The sequence below is a fragment of the Eptatretus burgeri genome, chromosome 5, assembly GCF_056783735.1.
Source record: "Eptatretus burgeri isolate ZD-2024b chromosome 5, Ebu_testis_v1, whole genome shotgun sequence".
Taxonomy (NCBI): Eukaryota; Metazoa; Chordata; class Myxini; order Myxiniformes; family Myxinidae; genus Eptatretus; species Eptatretus burgeri.
In genome coordinates, this window is record NC_140965.1 from 10,179,946 (window position 1) to 10,204,999 (window position 25,054).

The window sequence follows — 25,054 nt, forward strand, 5'->3', positions numbered from 1 at the left end:
CGGTTACTAAAATGGAATGGACGACTTAGTCAAATCTCATATCGGGGGCGAACCCTTGTTATTAATAGCCTTGCGGCATCAATGCTTTGGCATATTTTTACGGCACTACAGCCCCCAGATTTCATTCTTAAAAAATTACAAATCATTTTTATTGACTTCTTTTGGGGGGGGGTGGGACACTGGCTCTGGCCTGGTGTGCTAAGCCTGCCCATTCCCGAATAGTGGGGCAGATAACAGCAATTTTTGAGAGGAATCGTGCAAATGATGATGCAAGCATCAAATTTGGCACATTTGTTCTCCAGGGGATTCTAATCAAATCTGCCTGATTGACCATTTGAAAATCCAAATTTTGAAAAATTTGAAAAAAAAAAAAAAAAAAAGTCAAGATCACGAATCAATGTTGGATGCTGACTGAGATTGGTGGATGTTTCAGAAACATCATCAAAGACGTTCCAAGTCTGCCATGCAGTTTTCTTCCCTTTTCCACGGAAGGCAGACACGACGTCACATCCAGTGAATACATGGAAGTATGGGATCCCTCTAGCTTTCTCAGGCCCTCATTGCATTGCAAGAATCATTGCAAGAAACTACCTCATGGACTGGAATCCATCGCACCTTGGCTCCTTGGCCAAAGGCAATCCACTTGTTCTCAAGACCTAGTTCCTGTAAGGATGGCAGTACAGATATTGCTATGACTAGTACGTCCGTGTCATTAGCCTTAATGATAATGGACTTGCTACCATCCGTCGTTGCATCCCTGGCGTGTACAAATATTCGAGTGTCAGCTTCTTCATGACAGCATGGAGACACAGCATCCGGTGACTTCCTTGTGTTGCTAATGGCATCTTCTCCTTTTGTGACAATGACTGTGCTTGTCGTCTGTGCTTCACACATATTTTCTGCAAGGAAGTGAAACAGCTCGATCTTGTTGCTGTCATCTCGAAGAAAGCTTCTCCAGTTACTTGGTGTCTTACTGGTTCCTGTCACTCTTCTTCTGATTCCTTGCCCCCTTTTCGACCTTGCCTCGGACTTCAGACTTGACTTCTTGTACAGATCAAACACTACGTCCACCCTCTCGTACCTGGCACCATAGGATTCCACCTTTGGGATGATGTCTTCTTTAGCATAGTCATCAAATATCTTTGAAGTGCGTGGAGGTAGGGCATTGATAAGTGCTGAGCCATCAATGATGACTGCATCTCCCCTTGGTTCTCTGTCTGGGATGTTCACTTGCACTTCAAGAATTTCAGCCAGCTGTGACTTCAAATTTTTTTGAAGTTTTCTTTTTTTTTTTCAAATTTTTCAAATGGCCAATCAGGCAGATTTGATCAGAAAGCCCTGCAGAACAGAAATGCCAAATTTGATGCTTGTATCGTAATTCGCACGATTTTTCTACTATCTACTACATGAGAAGGACAGGGGCTGGTTGCCATTCCCAGCAAAGTGATGGCTTTTCCCCTCCTTTCATTGCGCAGGCTGCTATACACGAATGTTTCTCGGAAAGCTTTCGCTGACTGCCTGCTTCGACAAGCAGGGAAATTCGGCTATGATCAGAATGTGTGTGTGTTTGTGTTTGTGTGTGTGTGTGTGTGTGTGTGTGTGTGTGTGTGTGTGTGTGTGTGTGTGTGTGTGTGTGTGTGTGTGTGTGTGTGTGTGTGTGTGTGTGTGTGTGTGTGTGTGTTATAGCCCTTGTTCCTGATAGACCTGCAGAACCACATGTGCACTGGAAGAGAATGCTCTGGATTACTCTTTCCACTATGATCCAATGGCTTGTTATGTATAATAGTCTAGAAGCCAAAATCTGTAGCTAGCCTAGAAAATAGGTTCGCTGCTGATTTCATGTTAGAATGGTGCAACTGGTGTTTTTGAAGAGTCTAGGCATGACCAAGTCTAGTTCCACTTGTTGCCAAGTCTGCATCTGAATATTATGGCCGCCATGACAGTAATCAAAATGGCCGCCATCAGATTTAGTCTATTTCTTACTGCAAATTGTACGAGCCAGAAATTTGTCATGATTGTGAAATACTATGTAATCTGACATGAGGAACACTATTTTGTGCTTTATTTTTGTACTGGATCACAACTTTTCACATAATTGACAACTTAAAGATGAAATTGAAAATGTACATACGAGCAACAAATGTGAAAAAGAAAATGTTTAGCACTATTGATGGAGATGGGTTTACAGTCAGTCAAAGGTTATTTCAACAGCTGTCAGATTCTTTCTAACACAAAATTACGTTGCTTTGCAGAAGAGAAAAGTGTTGTGAGAACACCCAAGTACAATTTTCAGAGCTATTGATCGGCTTGTACACTGAACGGGTTCCGACAAAGGGCTTTGCATCCACATGCTTTCGTGCAAGGCAGTCCATTCCGTGTACATTTGCACCGTCGAGTTGAGCATGACCCACGGCATTTGCATGTCGTCAGTTCTACACAGTAAGCAGTAATAGGCTGTGCAGTCATGAGTCGCGGCTGAAATGTCTCGTTGCCATCTTTGACGACCTGTTCCCACCCACAGTTCTCAGGTGCAGGTAGATGTGGTTCAGATTCCAAGGCTCTTCTCCACACAAAAGTCTGGTAGTGCGCTCGCTTGATGTGTAGAATCAGAGCATCGCGAGTTGGAGGCAGATTCTCAATAGTTTTGGTCAGACTGAGAAACAGATCACATCTTACTCGCTGAATTGAGTTATCTTGGCCATGAGGGTCATAAAGCCTGCAGACAAATGACTCAGCATCTGCAATCACACTCTCATCAGGAATTTCCTCTTTGCCTCGGTTATTCAACAGGTGGGAGTTGTTTTGAAAGACAGCCCATGCAGAGCGCTTCGCAATTCCAGCAAACTGGCTTGTGCTGTCTGAACCTGTCACTGCATGAAATGCCAGAAGTGACTCCCTCTGCGAATCTGGGATATTGATGGAGTCAATGGGAATGTAGTGTTGCTTTTTGGGTGTCCCTGCATTCATCCAGAGAAAGGGACTGAGATGCGGCTGATAGGCAACAAGGAGAATGAGGACATCAGTGTCCTGAAGCCGCATGAATAATGTATTGGCAGATGCTCAGAACTTTGTTCTTGGTATCTGTCTCATCCGCTTCTTCATTGTCCATCTTGTCAGTGCTGTCACCACCACAAAGAAGCTTTACAAGCATGTACAGGGTTTCAGGTACAATTCGCTCTGCATTTTCTGTGTTCAGTCCACCGATAATGCTATGCCCTGGAGAGTGTTTTACGTCACTGTAAATCTTTATGCCCACTCTGAAGATCCAGCTAAGGATTTCGTTCTCATGATGAGGCAGACTGCACTGGGCCAATTCATCTTCTTCAGAACTTTCACCTTCTTCAGATAAATCATTCACGGCGGTTCTCATGGCAAACTTTGTCACAGCTGAGGACGCAACTATGAGGGGTTTTGTGACATCCAATGGCTGCACGAATGTCACCTTGTCACTACCAAAGTGAACCTCCACTTTCTGCTTGAAATTGTAGCTTTTGTAGGCTCCAGCCTCAATTCCAAAATCATTCAATAACAGCATGCTGTAGTGTTCCCAGATGTTTTTCAGGGTAAACACATGTCCCTTCTGCAGCTCTTTCTCAAGCTGGTTCATCACATTTCTGAAACAGATGCTTTCAGGAGACTGGTTTTTCTCTCCACTCTCCTTTTTATACTTTCTGCGAAAAGAAACATAACACTTGAGGTGATATTTACCTTCAGCTGCCATCAAGTCTGAAACACCTGCAAACCTGTGACACATGGTGGGGTCAAATTGGGCCAAACTAAGCATCCTGGATGATGTGTGATCAAATTCAACATTTGTCAGGACACCAGCTTTTCCAGGAATGTCAGTCTGGCAGAAAGCGCATTTTGACCAATCCATAGCGCTGTGCGCGGATCTTAGTGACTTTGGGACATGGTATTTCTCTGAGGAACCTGATGTTGTGGGTATCTCTTCTGCGTAAGTCACAGATTGTGGCTGAATCCTTGACTTCAGTCTGTCTATTTTTTTTGCGTGAGTAAAGTCACTATAGCAGAATTTGTGCCATTGAATCTTTTCGACGTGCTCCGGTACAGAATATTTTCTGATTCTTGAGAATGAGTCAACATATTTAGCGTCATTATATTTCTCTCTTTCTTTGCAACATTCAGCTACAGTTTTCACACCAACGATTGTAGTCTTTCGAAGTGGCGTTGACTTGCTAGTTTTTGAACTGTCCTGGCAAATAAAGCATTTATTCCAGTCTACATGCTCTTCTTCTTCTCGATCCCTTGAACCCCCTGTGAGAAATCTTGCGGCTTTCATTTTTCAGTTAGTCCTGGGTAACAGAAAAACACACAGTTATGTAGTTTAGGTTCATTTTATAGCAAAGTTGTAAAATTCATTGATTGTGGTTTGTATAATCAGACATTCTAATTCGAGCCTGAAGATTTCTTTAAAAATAACATCGTGAAAAACAAGTCATATTATTTTTAGAAAATGGATGGAGCAATGTTTTTTTTCTATACTCCCATCAGCTCAGGCATGCTCAAAAACATGGAAATCGACCCTAATTTTGTAATTTCATGTCAATTTGCGGCTGAAATATGACGAAAAGTGTATTTAATGGCAACCATTTTGTAAACTGTCATGGCGGCCATACTATCCATATCCAGAGTTGGCAACAAGTTGATTCACGTTTCTGTGTGTCTGGACAGTCAATTTACACCTGTTGCACTATTCTAACACGGAATCAGCAGGGTCGTACACTATTCTGCATTGGGCCTCCTGACTATAAAGCGCCCATTGCCAAGCGCTCTGGAGACTTGCAGTGGCAGCTGGCGCATTACATTTTACCCTCTAATGTGTTCTAGTAACACAGAAATGTGTCCTTTCTCTGGTGCTATTGAAAATATTTTTCACATTTTTATTGAGAGCCCAAGGTTCCCCCCCCCCCCTAGCCTCTTTCTTCCCTTCCTCCTCCTTCTCCCCTTTGCTTTTCTCTACCTCTTCCTCACCTTACCCCTCCTGCTTATTCTTCTTCTTCATTAGCAACATCACTATCACGAATTAAAACATGTAGAATCGTTCAGGAAGTTCTGCTATGTAGTGTTAAAAGATGGCACAACGCAGCTGAATATCTCCTTGAGTTTCAAAGTGGCAGAACATGATTACAGGATGTTTGCGATGACGGAGACTTTAACCTGCTACGGCTGTGGTGCATATGCTCACACCAAGTACCATTGTCCTGATGGTGAGACAACATATGCTGCTGCAGGCAGAACGCCCCCCCCCCCCATGACTGCGGTAGCGGAATCGCCCCTCCCACCCATGGCTGTTCTGGTGTGGACTCTGTAAGTGAGTCACCTATAGAAAAAGGATCCACGCCAAGACGCTCAGGTATGTCCAAAGATGGTACTGATAGGGACCAAGTCAAAACAGGAGAGGGGCTGCAAGCTCCGGAAGGAGTTTTTAGTGATGAGGAACAAGTTATGGATACCGTTTCATGGGGGGGGGGGGGGTTTGAAACGCTCCTGCCTTAGCACTGAAGGTAGGAATAAAGGTGGCAAAGTTATAGTAGTACAGATAGGGAATAATCATGATAAGCCTTCACAAGATAAGCAATGCGGTGAGGTGCTGGTTGGAAATGAGGCTCCACCGCTTGCTCACGTTGAAGGGGATAAAACTCCGAACAATGCTCGCATACAGAGGCAAAATGACCTACTTTTGAGGACAATAGTCAGTGGAAGACACACAATTATAAAAAGGAAAACGATTTTAAAACGGATAGTGATAGTAAAGATAGGACAGAGCTCTCTGTGGAATGCCAACAGGAAGAATGTACCGGTGCTGGTATAGAAGAGGAATCAGCAAGTCAATTGCGGTTTAGATGACGACGATGACACAGGTGCAGTTCCTGGTAGGGTGTCCTACTCAAGTGAAACTTCGGGCACAATCCAGGGGAAAGGTAAACAAAGTACAATGTCTAAGGAAGATGTTCTTTTCCTGAGCGAAACCTTTTGGCAATGCAATGTCCAAATTAGAGACCATTTTCCTGATATCAATTAAGGCTTTCAATTGTGATTGCAAAGCAGATGATACAAAGGAATGACTTTGCAGAACTTTCTGAACCTCAATTCCAGCGACTCAGGAAAGCTGTGACAAAAGCAAACAAAGAACTGCAGGTAGAAGGTTTTTTTTTTAAGTGCCTAGCTTTCTCCAATGATGGTGCTACAGATTGCAACCCTGAAGATTACTGGGGGTTGAGCCCCATTACTGAGGATTCAAACAATTCAAACCTTGGAGAAAATATAAGCTGACATTGTCCTATTGCAGGAGACCCATGCCAAGAACACCTTAACAGCTGCGTGGGGAAAACGTTTTAGAGGGTAGTGGTTCTTAAGCGGATTTCCTACACCTAAAGCCGGTGCGGCTATTTGTTTAAGCAACATGCTCTCTGCGCAGCAAGCTTCGTTCAAAGAAATATGTAAAGGATTTCATTAAACACCAATACTCAACCTCATTTATTTGTTTTGCTGGAGATTTTAATTGTACAATTCACCCAGAAGTTGATTGAAACCTCATGCAGCCTCCACTAAAGGGTTGGAGAATATCGTTAATAATTATTATTTTAAGGATACGTAGCTACTACAACATCCACGTTTGCGTAGCTATACATGGTGCAGATGTTAGGATGGCTTTATATCAAGGGCAAGACTTGATAGAATATATGTTAATAAGCCAATGTTAAAAGTGACTACATCCCAAATTCTACCAACTGGTTTCACAGATCATAGCTTAGTCATGTTGTCCTTTAAATTACCCTTGTCATCAGGTGGTCGTGCATATTGGACTCTTAACACTCGCCTCTTAAGTGATAAAAAAATTTTTAATGATTGTTTCAAAGCTGTATGGGAAAAAATCTGCACCTCCAAGCCTGAGCACGCTAACCTCCAGTTGTGGTGGGACCTCGCAAAATCCCAAATAATATCTTTCTGCCAGAAATATAGTCTATAGTCTATGCACCACCAAGATGCAATCTCACTCAATTCATCTGTTAAAGTCTGAAATTGTTTCCCGAGAGCAAAATAATGATGATGCTGGAAAGGACACATGGATTAGTTGCTTAGTTGCTATGGGCAAAGAGAACATTGCCAGCTGATATGGTTAAGCAAAAGGCAATGGGTACCCTGGTACGAATGCGAATGAGTAACCTGATTTTAGATATGCCAAACAAAGAGTTCTTCAACTTGGAGAACTCAACCAAAAAGTTGCAACAAATCCATGGCCTACTGACTTTAAATGGGATCTTAATGACCTCTCAGCAAGGATTAACGGGTGTCTTAAAAGATTTCTACTCCAACCTTTACTCCCCTCACAGTGTGGATAATGATGTGATGCAGGAACTGATTGATGGACTTCCCAAGGTTGAAGAGGACCAGCGACGAGTGCTTGACTCCTCAATCTTGGCCGAGGAACTTGAAGCAGCCATGTGCGGCTTAAAAGACTGAAAGGCCCCTGCGATTGATGGCCTACCTGGATAATTTTATGACTTTTAGGAAGCTTGTTGGACCAGAGTTGTTAAATGTCCTCGAGGAAAGCATTCACGTTGGAGAGCTGCCATCGTCAGTTGTTTGTCAACTACCAAAAACCGGGGAAGTCGGCGGCCTAAGTCATTATTGTGTGAAGACTACAAGATTTTCTCTGAGGTTCTTGCTAATCGTGTGAAAGTTGTAGTTGGTTCTGTTGTACACCCGGACCAGACTTATTATGTACCGGGAAGGTCTATTCATGATAACATTTTTTCTCGTAAGAGATAGTCTTTCTTGTAGACAACTAGATAGACAACTACTTGCATGACAATTATGGACTATTGTTTATTGATCAGGCATCAGCTTTTGATCGTGTTGACCATAAATACCTTTTTTCTTTCCTTAAAGGGATGGGTTTTGGAGAATATTTCATCTCCTATGTGAAACTTTTGTGTTCTGATTCTGCATGCTGAAATTGAATTATAGGCTATGTTCTCCCTTTCCCTTTCGACAAGGTATTCATCAAGGCTGTCCCCTTTCGGGGCTGTTGTACGCAATCGCCCTTGAACCATTTTTGTCCTCTATCAGGCGGCGAATGTCCCAGGATGAGAAGGGTGTAGAAGCCCCAAAATTTGTGTTGACTGCTTATGCTGACGACGTTTACATTTCAATTAGGGGCCCAAATAGTATTTCCGTTTTGCGACAATGTTTGGAAAAATTATCCGCAGCCTCCTTTAGCGAGCTAAATTGGAACAAAAGTACAGCCCTATGGTGTGGTCACCAAAAATCTCTCCTCAATACCGCCACCTTCTCTCCCACAGAACATAGCATGGAGATTTGATGGGGTTAAATACCTCGGACTTTTTCTTGGTAATCCGAAGATGGGATTGAAAAATTGGGAAGGTGTGTTAGAACAGATTATATGTCGTTTAAAAACATGGGAAGGACTTTGCAGATCTCTATCATACAGAGGGTGCAGTCTTGTCGTCAACAAGCTAACAGCAGCTAGGTTATGGCATAAAGCTATTGCTTTGCAGCCACCCAAAGAACTAATCCTTGCCATCCAGCGAGCAATGGTCAATTTATTTTGAAGTGGCTACCACTGGCTTCGGCCTGCTGTACTGCACTGCCCCCGGAAGGAGGGTGGCCAAGGCGTTGTGGACATCACCGGCCGAGTCATGGCCTTTCGCCTGCAATCTGTGCATAAACTGCTGTTCACTGAGCAGTTGCTGCCATGGTGTCTCTTTGCATTTTTTTTTTTGTTGTTGCAACAGGCCGGAGGTTTACGGTATGACCGGCAACTCTTCTTGATGGATCTCGAACGGTTTCAATTTGGCGCACTCCCAGGTTTTTAATCAAAGCTTGCTGGATGCAAGACTTTAGCAAGACCGAGAAGGTCTTGGATGCAAGACCTAGAAGGACTTTGGCATCCACCGGTTAATTGAAGCTTACAATTGTCGAATGTTCCTCCAGGAACCTTTATTTTACAACCAGTTTCTCCCAAGGATTCCTCATAGCAAGGCCTTGGTCAAGAAATATATACAAGGATGAGTCAATGAGGTGTACGATCTCAGGGATTCATCTGGGTCTCGGTGGAGATCGGCTGGGTCAGTTGCGACAAGCCATGGGTGCAGATCTGTTCGACTTGTGGACCAAATTGTCCCAATTGTGGTTCGGAAATTTAGACTGCCTACTATTGGCTGAGGTGTCAGTATTGTGGAGAATTTTCGGCTGGCATTTCCCGAAATTAAGGAGCTCCCCCCGTTTCAGTTGAGCAGCGAACATCCCCCCCCCCCTTTCATTTAGTAACTAAATCTGGGTTCTATGACCTCTCCAGACAAAGACAAGCAGCAGCATCCCCTTTTGGATCAACGCGTATAGCAATGTGGTCAGAACGGCGAGGAGCCAGATGTCCATTAGGCCCACTGTGGCCTGTGATGTATACGTTACCCGTCGATGGCCTGTTGGCAGACATACAATGGAGATTATTACATTGAGCTCTCCCTTCCAACACTCTCGTGCACCATTTCAATAGTTCAGTACAAGTTACTTGCCCCTTCTACGAACACAAGGAGGATCTCTTCCATGATTACGTGCAATGCATAAGATTAAAACTTCTCTTCGCTTTCAGATTTTTTTTTTTTTGTAAACTGTCTTTTCCTTTCACATCACACATGTTTGTGTTTGGGGTGCCCTTTAAGCCCTCTTGCAGGGACTCTGGTGTTCTCCTCAATTTCCTGGTTGCTGTTGTGAAATATGCTACATGTAAATGTAGGAAAATAAAAATTGACAATGGTTACAGGTCTTATGTCATGCCGATTGTCAGAGGGCTTGTGGTGGCAAGACTTTCCCTAGAATTTGACTATTCCTACAGTATGGAGAATGTTAAACGTTTTGAGAGAAAATGGTGTTGTGGCAAAGTTTTGTGCTTTGTGGATAAACTAGATTTGGTGATTACCTTGTGATGGTTTATCGAAGAGAAGAAAAAAAAAATAAAAAAAACTCTATCTCTATCTCTCTCTATCTCTATCTCTATCTCTATCTCTATCTCTATCTCTATCTCTCTCTTTTTTTTTCTCTCTCTCCTTATTGTTTTCCTTTTTTTGTATCTTTTTCTTTGTTTTTCAATGTTTTTTTTTTTTTTGTGGATCAATAAACGGTTTTCAAATTAAATTCAATTCCCTCTCCACCTCCTAAGGGAACTATTTATGACTGATGGTTTAGTATTGAATTTTCCAGGGAGACAGCATGGGTTTTTCAATGCTCCCACCCAGTTTTATATAGAATCCAGCAGTTAAAAATAAAATGTTGCTCTTTGGGCGCATTTTATTGCCCTTCCATTCCCTTCCCATCATGCTGCCATCCCCCCACCACTCACGCTGCCTTCCTCCCACCACTCATGCTGCCTTCTCCCCCCACCACTCACGCTGCCTTCCCCGCACCACCACTAATGCTGCCTTCCCCCCACCACCACTCACGCTGCCTTCCCCCCACCACTCGCGCTGCCTTCCCCCCACCACCCGTGCTGCCTTCCCCCACCACTCACGCTGCCTTCCCCCCACCACTCACGCTGCCTCCCCACACCACTCACGCTGCCTCCCCACACCACTCACGCTGCCTCCCCACACCACTCACGCTGCCTCCCCACACCACTCACGCTGCCTTCCCCCCACCACTCACGCTGCCTTCCCCCATCACTCGCGCTACCTTCCCCCACCTCGCGCTGCCTTCCCCCCACCTCGCGCTGCCTTCCCCCCACCTCGCGCTGCCTTCCCCCACCTCGCGCTGCCTTCCCCCACCTCGTGCTGCCTTCCCCTCCCCCTACACTGCCTTCCCCTCCCCACAGGCTGCCTTCCCCTCCCCTATGCTGCCTTCCCCTCCCCCTCACGCTGCCTTCCCCCCACCTCGTGCTGCCTCCCCTCCCCCTACACTGCCTTCCCTCCCCCCCCCAGGCTGCCTTCCCCTCCCCTATGCTGCCTTCCCCTCCCCCTCACGCTGCCTTCCCCCCACCAATCACGCTGCCTTCCCCCCACCACTCATGCTGCCTTCCCCCACCACCACTCACGCTGCCTTCCCCCACCACCACTCACGCTGCCTCCCCACACCACTCACGCTGCCTTCCCCCCACCTCGTGCTGCCTTCCCCTCCCCCAAGCTGCCTTCCCCTCCCCCAAGCTGCCTTCCCCTCCCCCCAGGCTGCCTTCCCTTCCCCCCAAGCTGCCTTCCCCTTCCCCTTCCCCTCACACTGCCTTACCTTCTTCTCCCTTCATGCTATCCTCCTGCCAAACGCCCTCCACCACCATACAACTCTCCAGAGGTCGAGGAGAGGAAGGGCTGTCAAAGAATGTGCGAATTGGACAAATGAAAGCTTTTTTGCTTGTTTGTTTTTTTCACAGTCGGAACTGCTGCTTAGATCAATTCAGTTTTTTATAAAGCAATGAATTGCCAGATCACGGCAGGATAGCCGAGAGGTATGCATGCTCCTTCAAAGCTGTATCGCCTGGGTTTGACTCCCGACCCAGATATAAACTGTCATCCTGGTGTTTTACAGGCAGAGTGATTCATCAATGTGTGTGCCGTCTCTTGGATGGACGTTAAACAAGGCATCAAATCTGCCGGAATCTCCCATTCTCCTGTCCCACTGTGCCCTCTTCCACCCCTCCCCCCTCTCTCTCTCCACCCCCCCCTGCTTCTCTCACCCTATCCCTCTCTCTCCTTTCATCTCTCCTCTCTCCCTCGCTTCATTTCTCCTCTCTCCCTCAACTCCCCCCACCCCCCGTAATATACCTGCCAGTGACACGATGGGTTGTATTTGCTGGTCCTAAGATATGCAATTTGGGGTCTGTCTGTCTGCCTGTCTGACTACGATGCATTCAGTCATTACTTAACCAATCTCAAGCAAACTTGCCAGGGAGACTAATGGTCCTACACCCGAGGCGATAGCGACTTCATTTGCTCCCCTTCCCCAGGGGATTTTCTGCCTTGGACAAATACCGTATGAAGGTGTATAAATTACTTATTGCCTCCCCCACAGACAATTATCTAGGTAGGCCACTGGCTCGGCCACAATGGTCTTTCGCTAATAAAGGTCTTTTCACATAAATGATTTATCCCATTGCCTGTTCTATTTTTTTATATATTTTTAAAAGCCATCAGATTATACTGTATATTGATTGTTTATAACTTATATATTGGGGTGTCATACATTTTAAGCAACACAGACAAACAGGGGTGAAAACATAACCTGTCCTCCTTTGGTGATGGAGGTAATGATCACCAAAAGGTGGTGAACATTTTGAAATGAACACCAAATGTATCACTCATTTGAAAAGCAATCACCAAAATGCAGGAAACATTTGAAAATGACAGCAAACCCAGCAAACTTTTACACAAGACATTCAAACCCCAGAAAACCTTTCAAATAATGATTTTTCCAAAATCCAAACTGGATTTTGAGAATCATTTTAAAAGAACCTCATCCAGCTCCGTTCTTCATTGCACGGCCCACGAGCCACTGGTGGCTCCTGGTACCCTAAATTGCGGCCCCTAAATGTGCGACTGATAATCCACAAGTGGGAAAACACCCCGGCCATCATAATCTGCCATAAATGGTTTCAAAATGACCCAATGGTTTCAAATTAGTGTTCCAACGCAAAGCAAAAAAGCAGCATATCTACATTAGTAGATGGCAGTGTACAAACAATACTGCTTGCAGTCCAGTTAACCACAACAAAGAAGAGTACATTGGGATGGGACCGAATAGCAGCCATTGCATACAGAGTCCTGCAGGTGGTGCAGCGGCTCTCACTGATGTCTTATCAGCCAAAGTGGCCCCCCTCTAAAAAAAAATAGTGATGATCACCGTAATACAGCATGCCATCCCTCTGTACTGCTGGACAGACGGTAGTTACGTATGTGTCTGTGTCTTCTGTCTGTCTACGAGCAGTATATCTCAAAAAGTTATTGCCAGATTTCGACGAAATTTGGTGAACAGGTTGGGTGTGTGATAAGGATGAATTGATTCCAATTTTGGTGAAGATGCGGATCCAAGAATTTTACAAGTGATTCTTCACCATTGAGAGATAAGCCAAAAAACTACGTGTAGCAAGATATTTCAAAAAGCTGTGGACGGATTCAGACTCAACTCGGTGGACGAGTTGGATAGGTGACAAGGACAAGCTCATTCGATTTTGGTTAATGTCCAGATGCAGATCCAGTCTATCAGTGGGCTAAAGTACACACGATTTGATCAAACACACGTGTTTCTGCATTAGAATAGTGAATTGGAACAAAATAACATGCTCAGAACAAGCTTTTGTGTCAAAAAAAAAACCACTTAAATTATGCTTAATGTTGCTGGTTTTTTTTGCATGATTAAGGTTCCAGGTGTAATATATGTTATTTTGCTCAGTACAAGCTAAAGTGCACACCAGTTGATAATATAATCAATTGCATCCTTGTTACGTACAAACTTCCCTACATGAGGTAGGAATAAAGCAAAAAAAAGCTTTATGAAGGAAAACTGCTGTTGCGAGAGTTATAAGCTCTTAATTTTTATTTTTAACATTTTGTCCAAGTATGAAAGTCAAGAGGAGAAACATGATTACTGTGATATTTTAAAGGTCCCTGAAGGAAGTCAGTAATTAGAGCACATTTTTGTCTGCCCCGTAATAGACATGCTTTTGTGAACATAATTAAGAAAAGGAACAGAAGAGAAACGCACCAGATTTTATCGAATTACAGACACAGCAGCTTTTCCCCGAAAGGCGACAACCCTTATCTTGCTGAAGTTTTATGAAGATGTGCCCAAGCCTTGCTCTCGACTCGTGTTATTTGATTTGTAGGAAATGATTATATGAGACAAACCTGGGATTTACGTTGCGTAAGATAAATTTTAATGGATGATACAAATCCTTAAGTGAATAAAATTTTTACCCTATTGTTGTATTTTTATTTCCCAAACAGGACAACACTTGTAACAATTTAAGAATTCCAGCTAAAATAACCTTCCGTGTAATGCTAAGCCTGGCCAGCTGATTCAATGAAAGACTGGAGTCAGAACCGTCCAACCCAATGAGGTGAGAAAATTAGACCTGTTAAAGAAAAAAAATAAAAAATAAAAAAAGAGTCATTGTCCCTAAACTTTCGATTCCTATCTTTGCTCTGCATTGCACACCGCTCATCCTCTTTCTTTCCTTCAACTTAATTCCCCCAACCAACCCTCAATTTTCTCCACCTCACTCGAAAAACATTTCTCATGTGCGCATTCCTATTGTGCTGTTGTCTGAAGTTATTCATCCTCTCACACGGTCTGTTGCACTCATTTGTGGTGTACTTTTCACTTTGGTAGTGATCAGTGCGTGGGCTGGAGGCTGGAAACGTGAATGACGGATGAGGTCACCTCACAGACGCAGCACTACGATTCGCCGATAAATGAATGAGGAATTAATTAATGTTGGCTGGGGTGTGGGAAAATGACCATCATTCATGAGTCATTATACAGTCAGCCTCACTTCTCAAGGACAAGCAGAGAATTGGGGGAAAATACAGTCGCAGAAATGAGAAAAACTCAAAGAAGATCTTCAAGCACCGACTCAATCTCCTCAATCAATGTTCTTTACTGACTTCCTCTTTTTCTTCGCACCAAAGTTGAAAAATAATTCTCTTTTACTGCGTGCTTCTCATCTGTGACTTCTTTCAACCAGTTATACTGTAGATGTGTCTTGAGGCCAACTTGAGAGCTAAAGTTGTATTATCAATCTTTCCAGCCAGATTCTTTCTTTGATTTCCCATATAGCATACATTTATTGAATGTGATACTCACTTAAAACAAAATTGGAAAATTTATGCCAAAGTTAGACTTTTTTTCTCCCAATGATATCATAGTCTGCGGTCTGAAAATTATGTTCCGACAAGCAGGGCGAACCGTCTTATCGCTTATTCGTGTCCTTTCTCAGAGAGTTGCATTCCACTAGCCCATGAAGTTGCGAAGATCATATTGATGCGAAAGGTTCCAAAAAAAAACATTCCAATACCGAAGATGAACCTCTAAACATCAGATTATCAGACATATACAGAAACAACTGGTGTACGTGGAAACAATAATTGCACAAAATTATTCACCCCAACTCCATTGGTCAAGAGGTTGGAAATACTCCTCCGATTAATTTTTAAAAACAGAGGACCGTAAGCATATATTAGAACAGTTTGTGTGAACATTCAATGAAACAGAGGACAAAGAAGGAACCCGAAGAAGGAAAGAGCAAAGATGGAGTCATAAGAAGTAACCTGGATAGGATTCGGGTTTCAGCCGCGACTCCACCACGATCAAACCCATGCAGGTGCAGCCAAGTGAGCCTCACAGGAAAACTTCTGCAAGAATTCACTTCTCCTTAGAGAGTTAGATAATGAAAGAAAGGAATAGAGAGTAAAAGAGATGAAAGAGAAGAAAAAGCAAGAATTAGAATGAAAAAAGAGAACGAAGAAAAAAAAAACGAATAAAGAGAATTATGCATAAATAAAAAATTCAAACAGATTTGTGAAAAATCTACCAAGATATAAGTCGTCGTGCATCCACTAAAATGTCCCAAAATGTGTGAGCGTGCCTTGGTCCGCTGTCAGCGCCCTGCCTCGCCATGCACCCACTTGCAAACAGGCTCGTACACCAATCGACATCACATCGTCACCCCCCAGGAACCAGGGATGACAAGAATCAGGTACAAGCAGAACCAGCAGGAACGGTCCAACCGTCACCCATCATCAGGAGCAACAAGTGACTGTTGCTGTAAGGAACCGTCACCCAGCTGTCAGAAATTGTCACCAACTGACTGGAGCAACCGTCACAAACTGTCAGGAAAGTGGTCCTCCCAACCTTTTTATAGATGACCAGTGTGAGCGGAGCCTCAAGCAGACTTCAACCAAATCCACCTTGCCTATTTGCGTATCGCTGCACATGACCTCCAACCATCAATCTCACGATCATTCCTTCCTCGCTCAGCCCGACATGAACAAGAGCCAGCCAGCATCCATGGAGCTGCCAAACGGGGCGTCAAACGTCGATGGAAAAAGGTGGATGTCAACGTTGGTGAAATAGGAAAGTGTCAATCATCAATGAAAGATAGGTGGGTGAGGTAAATGATCCACAGCCGTATTTGACCATCAGAATAACCGTTCAGGAAAAGCCTGCGATATGCTTATTCCAATGTCCTGTAAGTCGAAAGTGTAAATAAAACGTCCACCTCCAAGCCAACATTTTCCGATGGAGAGGAGGTAAAAAGAACCTCTGTTGGGCTCACGGATATCTCTCGCATGCATGAACGTGTCGTAGAGAATAAAATGTCGTCCCATAAGAAAGGGGATCTGTTCCATACCCTTCTCCAAGGCATCAAAGTGAGAATCCCACCAGACAAGGGGATGGGTCTATCCTGGACATGCATTTATGGAAATAACTGTCAGAGGCCCTAAATGTTGTGTGCATTAGTCGGATCCGATTCTGAAATCCATAACATCTTCTTCTTCTTCTTCTTCTTCTTTTGGCTGCTCCCGTTCGGGGTCGCCACAGCAGATCATCCGTATGATCCACATAGTGATTTGGCACATGTTTTATGCCGGATGCCCTTCCTGACGCAACCCTGGTCACCTCTTACGACACAGGGATCTGGTACACCTATTTTAACCGGGGTATACACCGGCCCAGTACACTGGTACTCATTTCGCCGACCTCAGAAGGATGACAGGCTGAGTCAACCCCCTGGTGTATTAATTCAGTGGCCCAACGGGGCTTGAACTCAGGACCTTTTGGATCCCAAGCCGCTGCCCTAACCACTGCGCCAACACCAGGCTCTCTGAAATACATAACATATTATACATATATATATATATATATATATATATATATATATATATATATATATATATATATACACATACATACATACATACATACATATACATAAGACGACCCGTGAACCCATTGGGTTCCCGTTGTGACAGCAATTGATAAAAAAAGCATACCTCCAGCGAACTATACCGCTGATGTTGTTTGCATTGATCAAATAATCCCGAAGAGTACTTGACTGAATCGGGAATTGATTTTTTAATATTTTTTTTTCGTTACCCGATTTGAACGAAACTTGATATTGCACACTGCAGGAGAATGGAGAGTAAGGTGACCCTAAAATTGTTGTGCTATCGTGTACCATTTTGGCTGTATTTCAGGAACATACATACATCTATACAAGATGGGAGTTTTCGGAAAAAAATATATATATACATACATATATATATATATACATACATACATATATATATATATATATATATATATATATATATATATATATATATATATATATATATATATATATACATACATATATATATAAGCTTGGTCTTGGCGCAGTGGTGAGTGCAGCGGCTTGGGACCCAAAAAGTCCTGAGTTCAAGCCCCGTTGGGCTACTGAATACATATACATACATATATATATATATATATATATATATATATATATATATATATATATATATATATATATATGTATGTACCAAGTCGTATAACACCAGGGGGTTGACTCAGCCTGTCATCCTTCCAAGGTCGGCGAAATGAGTACCAGTGTACTGGGCCGGTGTATACCCCGGTTAAAATAGGTGTACCATATCCCTGTGTCGTAACAGGCGACCAGGGTTGCGTCAGGAAGGGCATCCGGCGTAAAACATGTGCCAAATCACTATGCGGATGATCCGCTGTAGCGACCCCTAAAGGGAGCAGCCGAAAGAAGAAGAAGAAGATATATATATATATATATATATATATATATATATATATATATATATATATATATATATATATATATATATATATATATATATATATATATATATATAACTAAAACTCTCATCTTGTATAGATGTATATAAATGCATATATATGTATAATATATATATATATATATATAAATATTTATGTATGCATATGTATATACATATATATGTATATTATAGATATGTATAGGTATAATATATATATAAGTAGGGTAAGAATACTGATTCTGGCTCACTTTTCCCCATGTAAATGAATGGGGGATTTTCAGCGATTCATATTTTTTTCCCTAAAAATAAATCCCCTTTTTATCCCAAGGTATATTTATTTGTCTCCCCTTTTAACTTGGAGGTTGAACCTCATTGAATTGAACACCTGGGGGTTGAACAGCTCACTCATTGAACCTATAAAGATTTGTTCATTCTCAAATTCCTTCAATAGTTTAATTTTCTTTGCACAATAATCCCCATCTAAAATATTGACAAACAAAACATTTGAATCTTTATATTTTTTAAGATATCCCTTTTGTGCCATTACGAAATGATAAACTTCTCTTAATGCTCTCATCTGACCACCTCCTGAGCCACATATCATTTTGAGATTATAGTAAATTGTTTTTTCATTGTTCAATTGATAACCATCAAAGTTTTCAGTCCATTCAAGGATATTCATTTTTTTCTTTACATCCTCTAACTTACTAGTTTTTAAATTAATTCGCTTATTTGTTTTATTTACCTTTGTTTTAGTTATTTTTTCAATAAGACTTATTTGATATTTTTCACATTCATTATGTTTTCCATTTATATACCAAGACTGAGATTTTCTCCACTCTTTAGTTTGATTAATACTTGGTTTAACCATTTATATATTGTGAAAAAACGCGGCGGTAGCCCTTAAAAAACCCTAACCCATCTTCCCATCGTTAAAACATAATCTATTTTATACACTCTATCATACAATATCCATATGGAACACAATCTATTCCATTATCTAAAATAAATCTCTTATCATCAAAGGCTCCTAATGCCTTTTTATTTACTTCTTCACTATATATGTTATGTTTATAACTTCTTATTGTATTCATTTTCCTATATTCTTCTTTCTTATTCATCAAACAATTATAATAATTTCTAAAAGTTATTGATTTCTTTATTACATATTTCTTTATTCCCTTTAACCTCTTATCAATCTGTTCACCATACTTATAAGCATATGCCTTTGCTCTCAATCCAATAAACTCACTCATTACTTTTCCACCCAACTCATCCTTAAACTTACCAATAACCTTTTCATTCTTTTTGGAAAATAACTCACTCTTCTTGCTGAAATTACTTGTATCATATACTCCAATATTTTTCTTCATATCTTCATAAACATCATCAGTTTTTATATCTAGGATAAAACTATCAGTATCCATATACAACAATGAAACATTTTCACCATACTCTTTCTTTAAGTCATTATACAAATAATCATACATCAATATCTTTGATAAATCAAGAACTGCTGTTCCAATATAAATTGGTTTATCCATTACAATACTTTCCTTTTTCATATGAATTGCAGAAAAGTTCTCTGAAAAAACCTCTTCTCTCTCAAAACTTGGTTTATTTATCAATCTCGAAGCTTCTTTCCAAGATGTTGCGAATCTAATGTTTTGCCTGTTTCTAACATTTTCCATAGTCTTTCCAAATACAGCATTATTCATTAATTTATAAAAGTCCCCTTCAAATTTTACTTTTGTATTTGCTCTCATATCTGTATTGAATTGAATATACTTTTTCACCCAAGGACTTTGTTTAAATTTTAAAACTCTATGAATTTTAGCTACTCTCAATCCTTCTCTCAAAAACTGTTTTAAGCTTCTCTGATGCAAAACATATCCCTCTTTATCATAGAATGTTGTTAATAACTTTTCTGTTGATTTACCTTTAATATTAAAACTTTTATGATAATCACTTAACCATTCTTTCTTTGGAGTTTCTTTCTCACATGCAAAAGGAAGATCTTTATGCTTATTATGAAGATCACTCGGGTACCTCAAATCAACTTCAAAATAATAACCTTCTTCTTCGTCATTCAATTCCTCTTGAGAAGAAATAACAATATTCATCAAAGCCTTTTCATAATCCTTTTCTTCCACCCACTCTAATTTACCATAAGGCAGAGATTGAGACATTACCCATCCATACAAATTATTAGCATCAAAATACATCAAATAATTACTATCTTTTTCACTATCATAATTTGGAAGATATTTATTATTTGCTTTAGCATATCTTTTTGAACATACTTGTGATATTCCACCTCTCTTGGACTTCTCAATCATCAAAAGCATATCCACATCACTGATTAAATCTATATCTTGTTTTGTCATTTTCAACATTGCACTCCAAGCTAAACCAGGAGCTGTGAAATAGTGGGCAGGATCTAATCCATAACAATTTTTATTATGACAGAGTGATCTAAAAGCTTCAAACACATCAGCTAACAATAAAACATCTGTTTTTAGATATAAATCGTGATATTCTCCAAGGTTCTTTATCTTAAATATTTTCCATATTTCTTGTGCGTGTTTATATTCCTTATCACTTATCTCTTCTTCATAAAGGTTATTATAGAAACTTTCTTTTGAAGGAAGTTGTGTTTCTTTAAATCTCATAAATGAATCCATATAATCATAAGGATAAATTCCCTTACTTGTAAGAATTTTCTCTTTACTTTGAATTTCATTCCTTGTTTGAATTTCCTCTCTCGTAAGAATTCCTTCTTTAATCAGAATTTCATCTTTAATCTGAATTTCCTCTTTAGTTCGAATTTTCTTTATAATTAGAATTTCATCTTCAGTTAGAATTTCTTCATTAATTAGAGTTTCCTCTTTACTTTGAATTCTCTCTTTAATCTGAATTTCCTCTTTAGTGAGAATTTCCTCTTTTGGAAAGAATGAATTAAGATTTGGAAAAGAGTCCGTGGAGCTTAGATTTGATGCGAGGTAGGCTAGTGGTGTTCCCATAAACTTGTAAGAATCTAAAAACCTAATATGAGTTAAAGGTTTTGTGAATATCATTTTTGAAAATGAAATATACTTTTGACTTGTGTTTGTTATAGCAGAAATATTCCCTGGTGTTTTTGAAAGTTCATTTATAAATAGATGTGTATCATAGTTGGCGCTGTTGTGAAGAAAGACTGGAATAAAAGAAGGTAATTTATAATTAAGATTACAACAGGAATGAGCGGGACCTCTATATTTACCAGTAAGATGACAATGGTCTCTAACTTTAGACTCCTTAATTTCCCCCTCACAAATATGGCAGATATTGTTCATTCTAAATTCTAATTTTTCTTCTTTGGTTAATTTCATCGGTTCATTTGTTTCTTTCATTAATTTAGTGAGTCTTATACAATCCTTTTCTAATCGTTTTACAAACTCTTGTGAAGCATTTTTTCCACGATAATGTTCAAGTTTGTTATACTTTTCTCCAACAGATGATTTGATATAATAACAGAAACCACAAGGAATATGTTTTTGATATTTATTTGTATATGGTTCTTTTGGATTAGGAGAAGCAGTATTTATCTTTTTAAGGATACATTCAAAATCAGCGTATATCACAAATGGGTGCATGATAGATTTATTATAATCTTCAAAATAAATCTTTTCACCAGGTTTAGGCATTGTAATTACAGCTGATTTATGATTACTACAATATTTTGAATGTTGTTCTAATCGTTCTTTTGTATGAAATGAATTAAGACATCGCTTACAAGGATATATTTTGTTTGCTGTTCTGAATACCTGAGAAGAGATTAATCTTGATAAATTATTGATGTATGTGTAATGTGAATTCTTTCCAACACTAAAATATAAAAGGTCAATGTGTGTTTCTTCATTTTTATAGTTGTTTGAAATTTTTAATATTTGAACTTTGTTTGTATCCGTTAATCCATATACATTAATAGAAAGATTATTCTTTTTCTCAAATTTAGGAATATCTGTTAGTGGCATTGGGAATTTAAAATCTTTAATGTCCAAGGTATTCTCATATTTCATATATTGTTTTACTCTTTCTGAATTACATTTTGATGGATGTAAGTGAGCAAGAACAGACCAGAGAAAACATTTATTATCATTGTTCTTAATATTAACAACTGCCTTCTTTAGTTTTATTTCTTTTGGTAATTCAATATAAGAAGAAGCTTTAAGAGGGTTTGATTTTAGAATGTGTATATCTAAAAAGATGATTTTTTTAATATTGAATCCACTTCCTACCACTGTATTATCAACATCCTCCTCTTGTCTTGATAGTTCTTCATAAACCCCACTATTCAAAAAATCTTGAAATGATGTTATAAAATGAAGATCTGTTCTCATATAAGGAGTTTGTTCTTCATCTTGTCTTTTCATATTCATTTTCACTCCCATATAAAACTTTAAAGTTTTTATTTCTTTTAATGTCTTTTTAATAAAATTTTTCAACATCGGGTTTCACTATTTCAATTGATTCAGCTATTGATGATGGACCGGGTTCTCCAAATTGAAAAATCCTTATTTTTATATGCCCTTTAAATGCCTCATCAGTGTTTTTAATATAATAGTCTCCCTTTACTTTAAACTCATTTTTCTTGTGTTTTTGTGATTGAAGATGTTGATTATAACTACTCTTCAAAACATCCTTTGAACAGATATCACAATGTTTTCTTTCCAACTCAAGAGGAGATATTTGATGAAATAGATTAAATGTGTGTTTGTTGGTTCGGAGGTGTTTTCTATAATGTTTATATTCGTGATTACAAACATCGCAGTACGTTGTATTCACCATATTTATAGAATAAAACTTTGCTTAAACTAAAATTTTCTTGATGAAAATTTCGTTTAATTTATAGGTGAATCTGTGCTTAAAAACATTTTATCCTCCAACTTTTTCACTTAATAAATACAATGTTTCAAGACACAAAAGACAAGTTTCAATCAATCTCTTCATCTGTTAAAGATACTGAGAAATATGTCAAGGATGTAAAATTGAACAAAGATAAATATAACAACTATTGGATAAAAACTATTATGGTAAATAATATGAGTTCTTCAATTTCCTTCAGTGGAAGGGCTTTTAGTATACCTGGTAGAACATCAATTAAAGTATCTCTAACAAAAGTTTCTCCTCTCCTTCTAATAATATATTCAAAACTAGAAAAAGCAATGAAACAAGAAAAAGTATCAAAGAACAAAAACCTTATGGATGAAGCTTTAGAAAGAAAAGATAAGACCATCTGTAATATGCAAGGAGAAATTTGTATTTTTTTCAACAACCCGAAAGATGTAAATCTTGATGAAATAAAGGATGTTAATATATCAGGTGAAATGACATTTCGTTCAATAGTAGTTAACGATAATTTTAAAATTACCTTTAATATAAAAAATGTTGTCGTTGAATCTGATAATGAAAAAAAGTATATCGATATCGATGGTAATATACAACTGAAAGTATAGATGAATTTCAGTTTAAGTAAAGTTTTACTTTATAAATATGCTAGACTTTCCTGATTCTCCATATGACAAATTTGAGAATTGTCCTGCGTGTGAAAGACGGGGATTAAACACAGAGTCAAAAGCCTATAAACAAGGTATATTCTGTGATTATCTTCTAATTAATGATAATAAAAAATATAAAAAGGAAAATAATTCTTTTAGATTTACACCAAAAATGAATTACTTTACAAGATTGATTAGAGAAATGAATGTAAAGTATGAGGATGATAACACACCTTTCCTTACAAGGGAAGAAACTGAACGTATAAGAGAAATGTTCAAAGGATTGTTGTTGTATATTATTCATGGATGTAATTTTCAGGGAAATATCAACACAAGATATTGTATAAATAAAATAATGGATTATCTTGAAATTAAACCTGAACTTAGGATAAAATATAGAGTTTCTAAAAAAGCCAATAATAAATTAAATAACCTGTTTTTCAAATATATAAATGAATGATTTTTTACCTATTTGGGAAAATAAGATAAAATTTAACAACCATAAAAATCTCCCAAATTCATTAAGATGTCTCATAGTTGGTTCAAGTGGATGTGGAAAAACCTGCTTACTTTTAAAAATGCTCCTCACTCCCAACTTTTTAGATTATGATAATTTAATAATTTTCACAAAGTCGAGTTTTCAACCAGAGTATCAACTACTCTCACAAGGTTTTAATGCTGGTCTTCAAAAAGAAGATATAATAGGTTTATTTAAACGTCAAAAAACCTAAATGATTATAACATTGAAGATATAATTCAACTATTTTGTGATACACAGAGATGTAAAAAGAAATCAAATCTTATAACTTGTATTCTTAGTGATAATACGGATGATATACCGTCTCCCCAAGATTTGGATAAATCAAAAAAGAACCTCGTTATCTTTGATGATTGTGTTAATGAGAGAAACCAAACGGTAATGGACAGCTACTACACAAGAGGGAGACATTCTTCTTGTAATTGTATTTATCTTAGTCAATCGTACTTTCAACTTCCTCGTCGTTCCATCAGAAACAATGCTAATACTTTTATTTTATTCAAGTTAAATTCAATAGATATCAATAATTTTTTATGTTCTACATTATGTAGTAAAAATAAATTTGAGGATTATATGAAGCACACGACTGAAAAATATAAATATATTGTTGTGAAACAAGATGAGATATTAAGGGATATATTTTTTGTTTTATAAACAATTACATATATAAATGACAACTATTATTATAAATCTTGTGGGTAAATCTGCTTCTGGAAAAAACTTTCATAAATCAAGGTTCTTGTGTAGTACAAATGAGAATATTGTAAATTTACTTAAAAAACACCCCGTGATACGCATTGTATCAACAACAACTAGAGCAATAAGACCTGGAGAAGTAAAAGGTGAAGATTATCACTATATTTCAGTGGAGGAACATATGCGATTGAGGAATGAAGGACAAATATTTGAGGAGGTTTCTCTTGGTACAACAAAATATTCACATTGTAAGAGTGAGTTAAAGAAACTAAAATCTGGTGGTGTTGGGATATTAGAAACTAATCCAGAAGGAACGAGACAAATTATTAAATATCTGAGCGGAGTGAAGATTTTATCATTCGGTTTTGATGTTGTTGAAGAAACTCAACACAAACGTATGAAAAGCAGAGATGCAAGGATTAGTGAAGAAGAAATTACAACTCGCATTAATGTTAATAAAGAATTTG

The 25,054-nt window shown here is 39.1% G+C and overlaps 1 protein-coding gene across 1 annotated transcript; it reads right to left on the reverse strand.

The window, feature by feature from the left end:
• Nucleotides 1-1,426: 1,426 nt before the first annotated feature.
• Nucleotides 1,427-16,814, reverse strand: LOC147025823 (uncharacterized). Its single transcript, XM_085880657.1, has 3 exons — nucleotides 15,557-16,814; nucleotides 15,294-15,396; nucleotides 1,427-4,313 (listed from the first exon to the last, which is right to left on the reverse strand). The coding sequence occupies exon 3, from the start codon at nucleotides 4,298-4,300 to the stop codon at nucleotides 3,020-3,022; it is 1,281 nt and encodes a 426-aa protein (XP_085736783.1). The 5' UTR covers nucleotides 4,301-4,313; nucleotides 15,294-15,396; nucleotides 15,557-16,814; the 3' UTR covers nucleotides 1,427-3,019.
• Nucleotides 16,815-25,054: the final 8,240 nt, after the last annotated feature.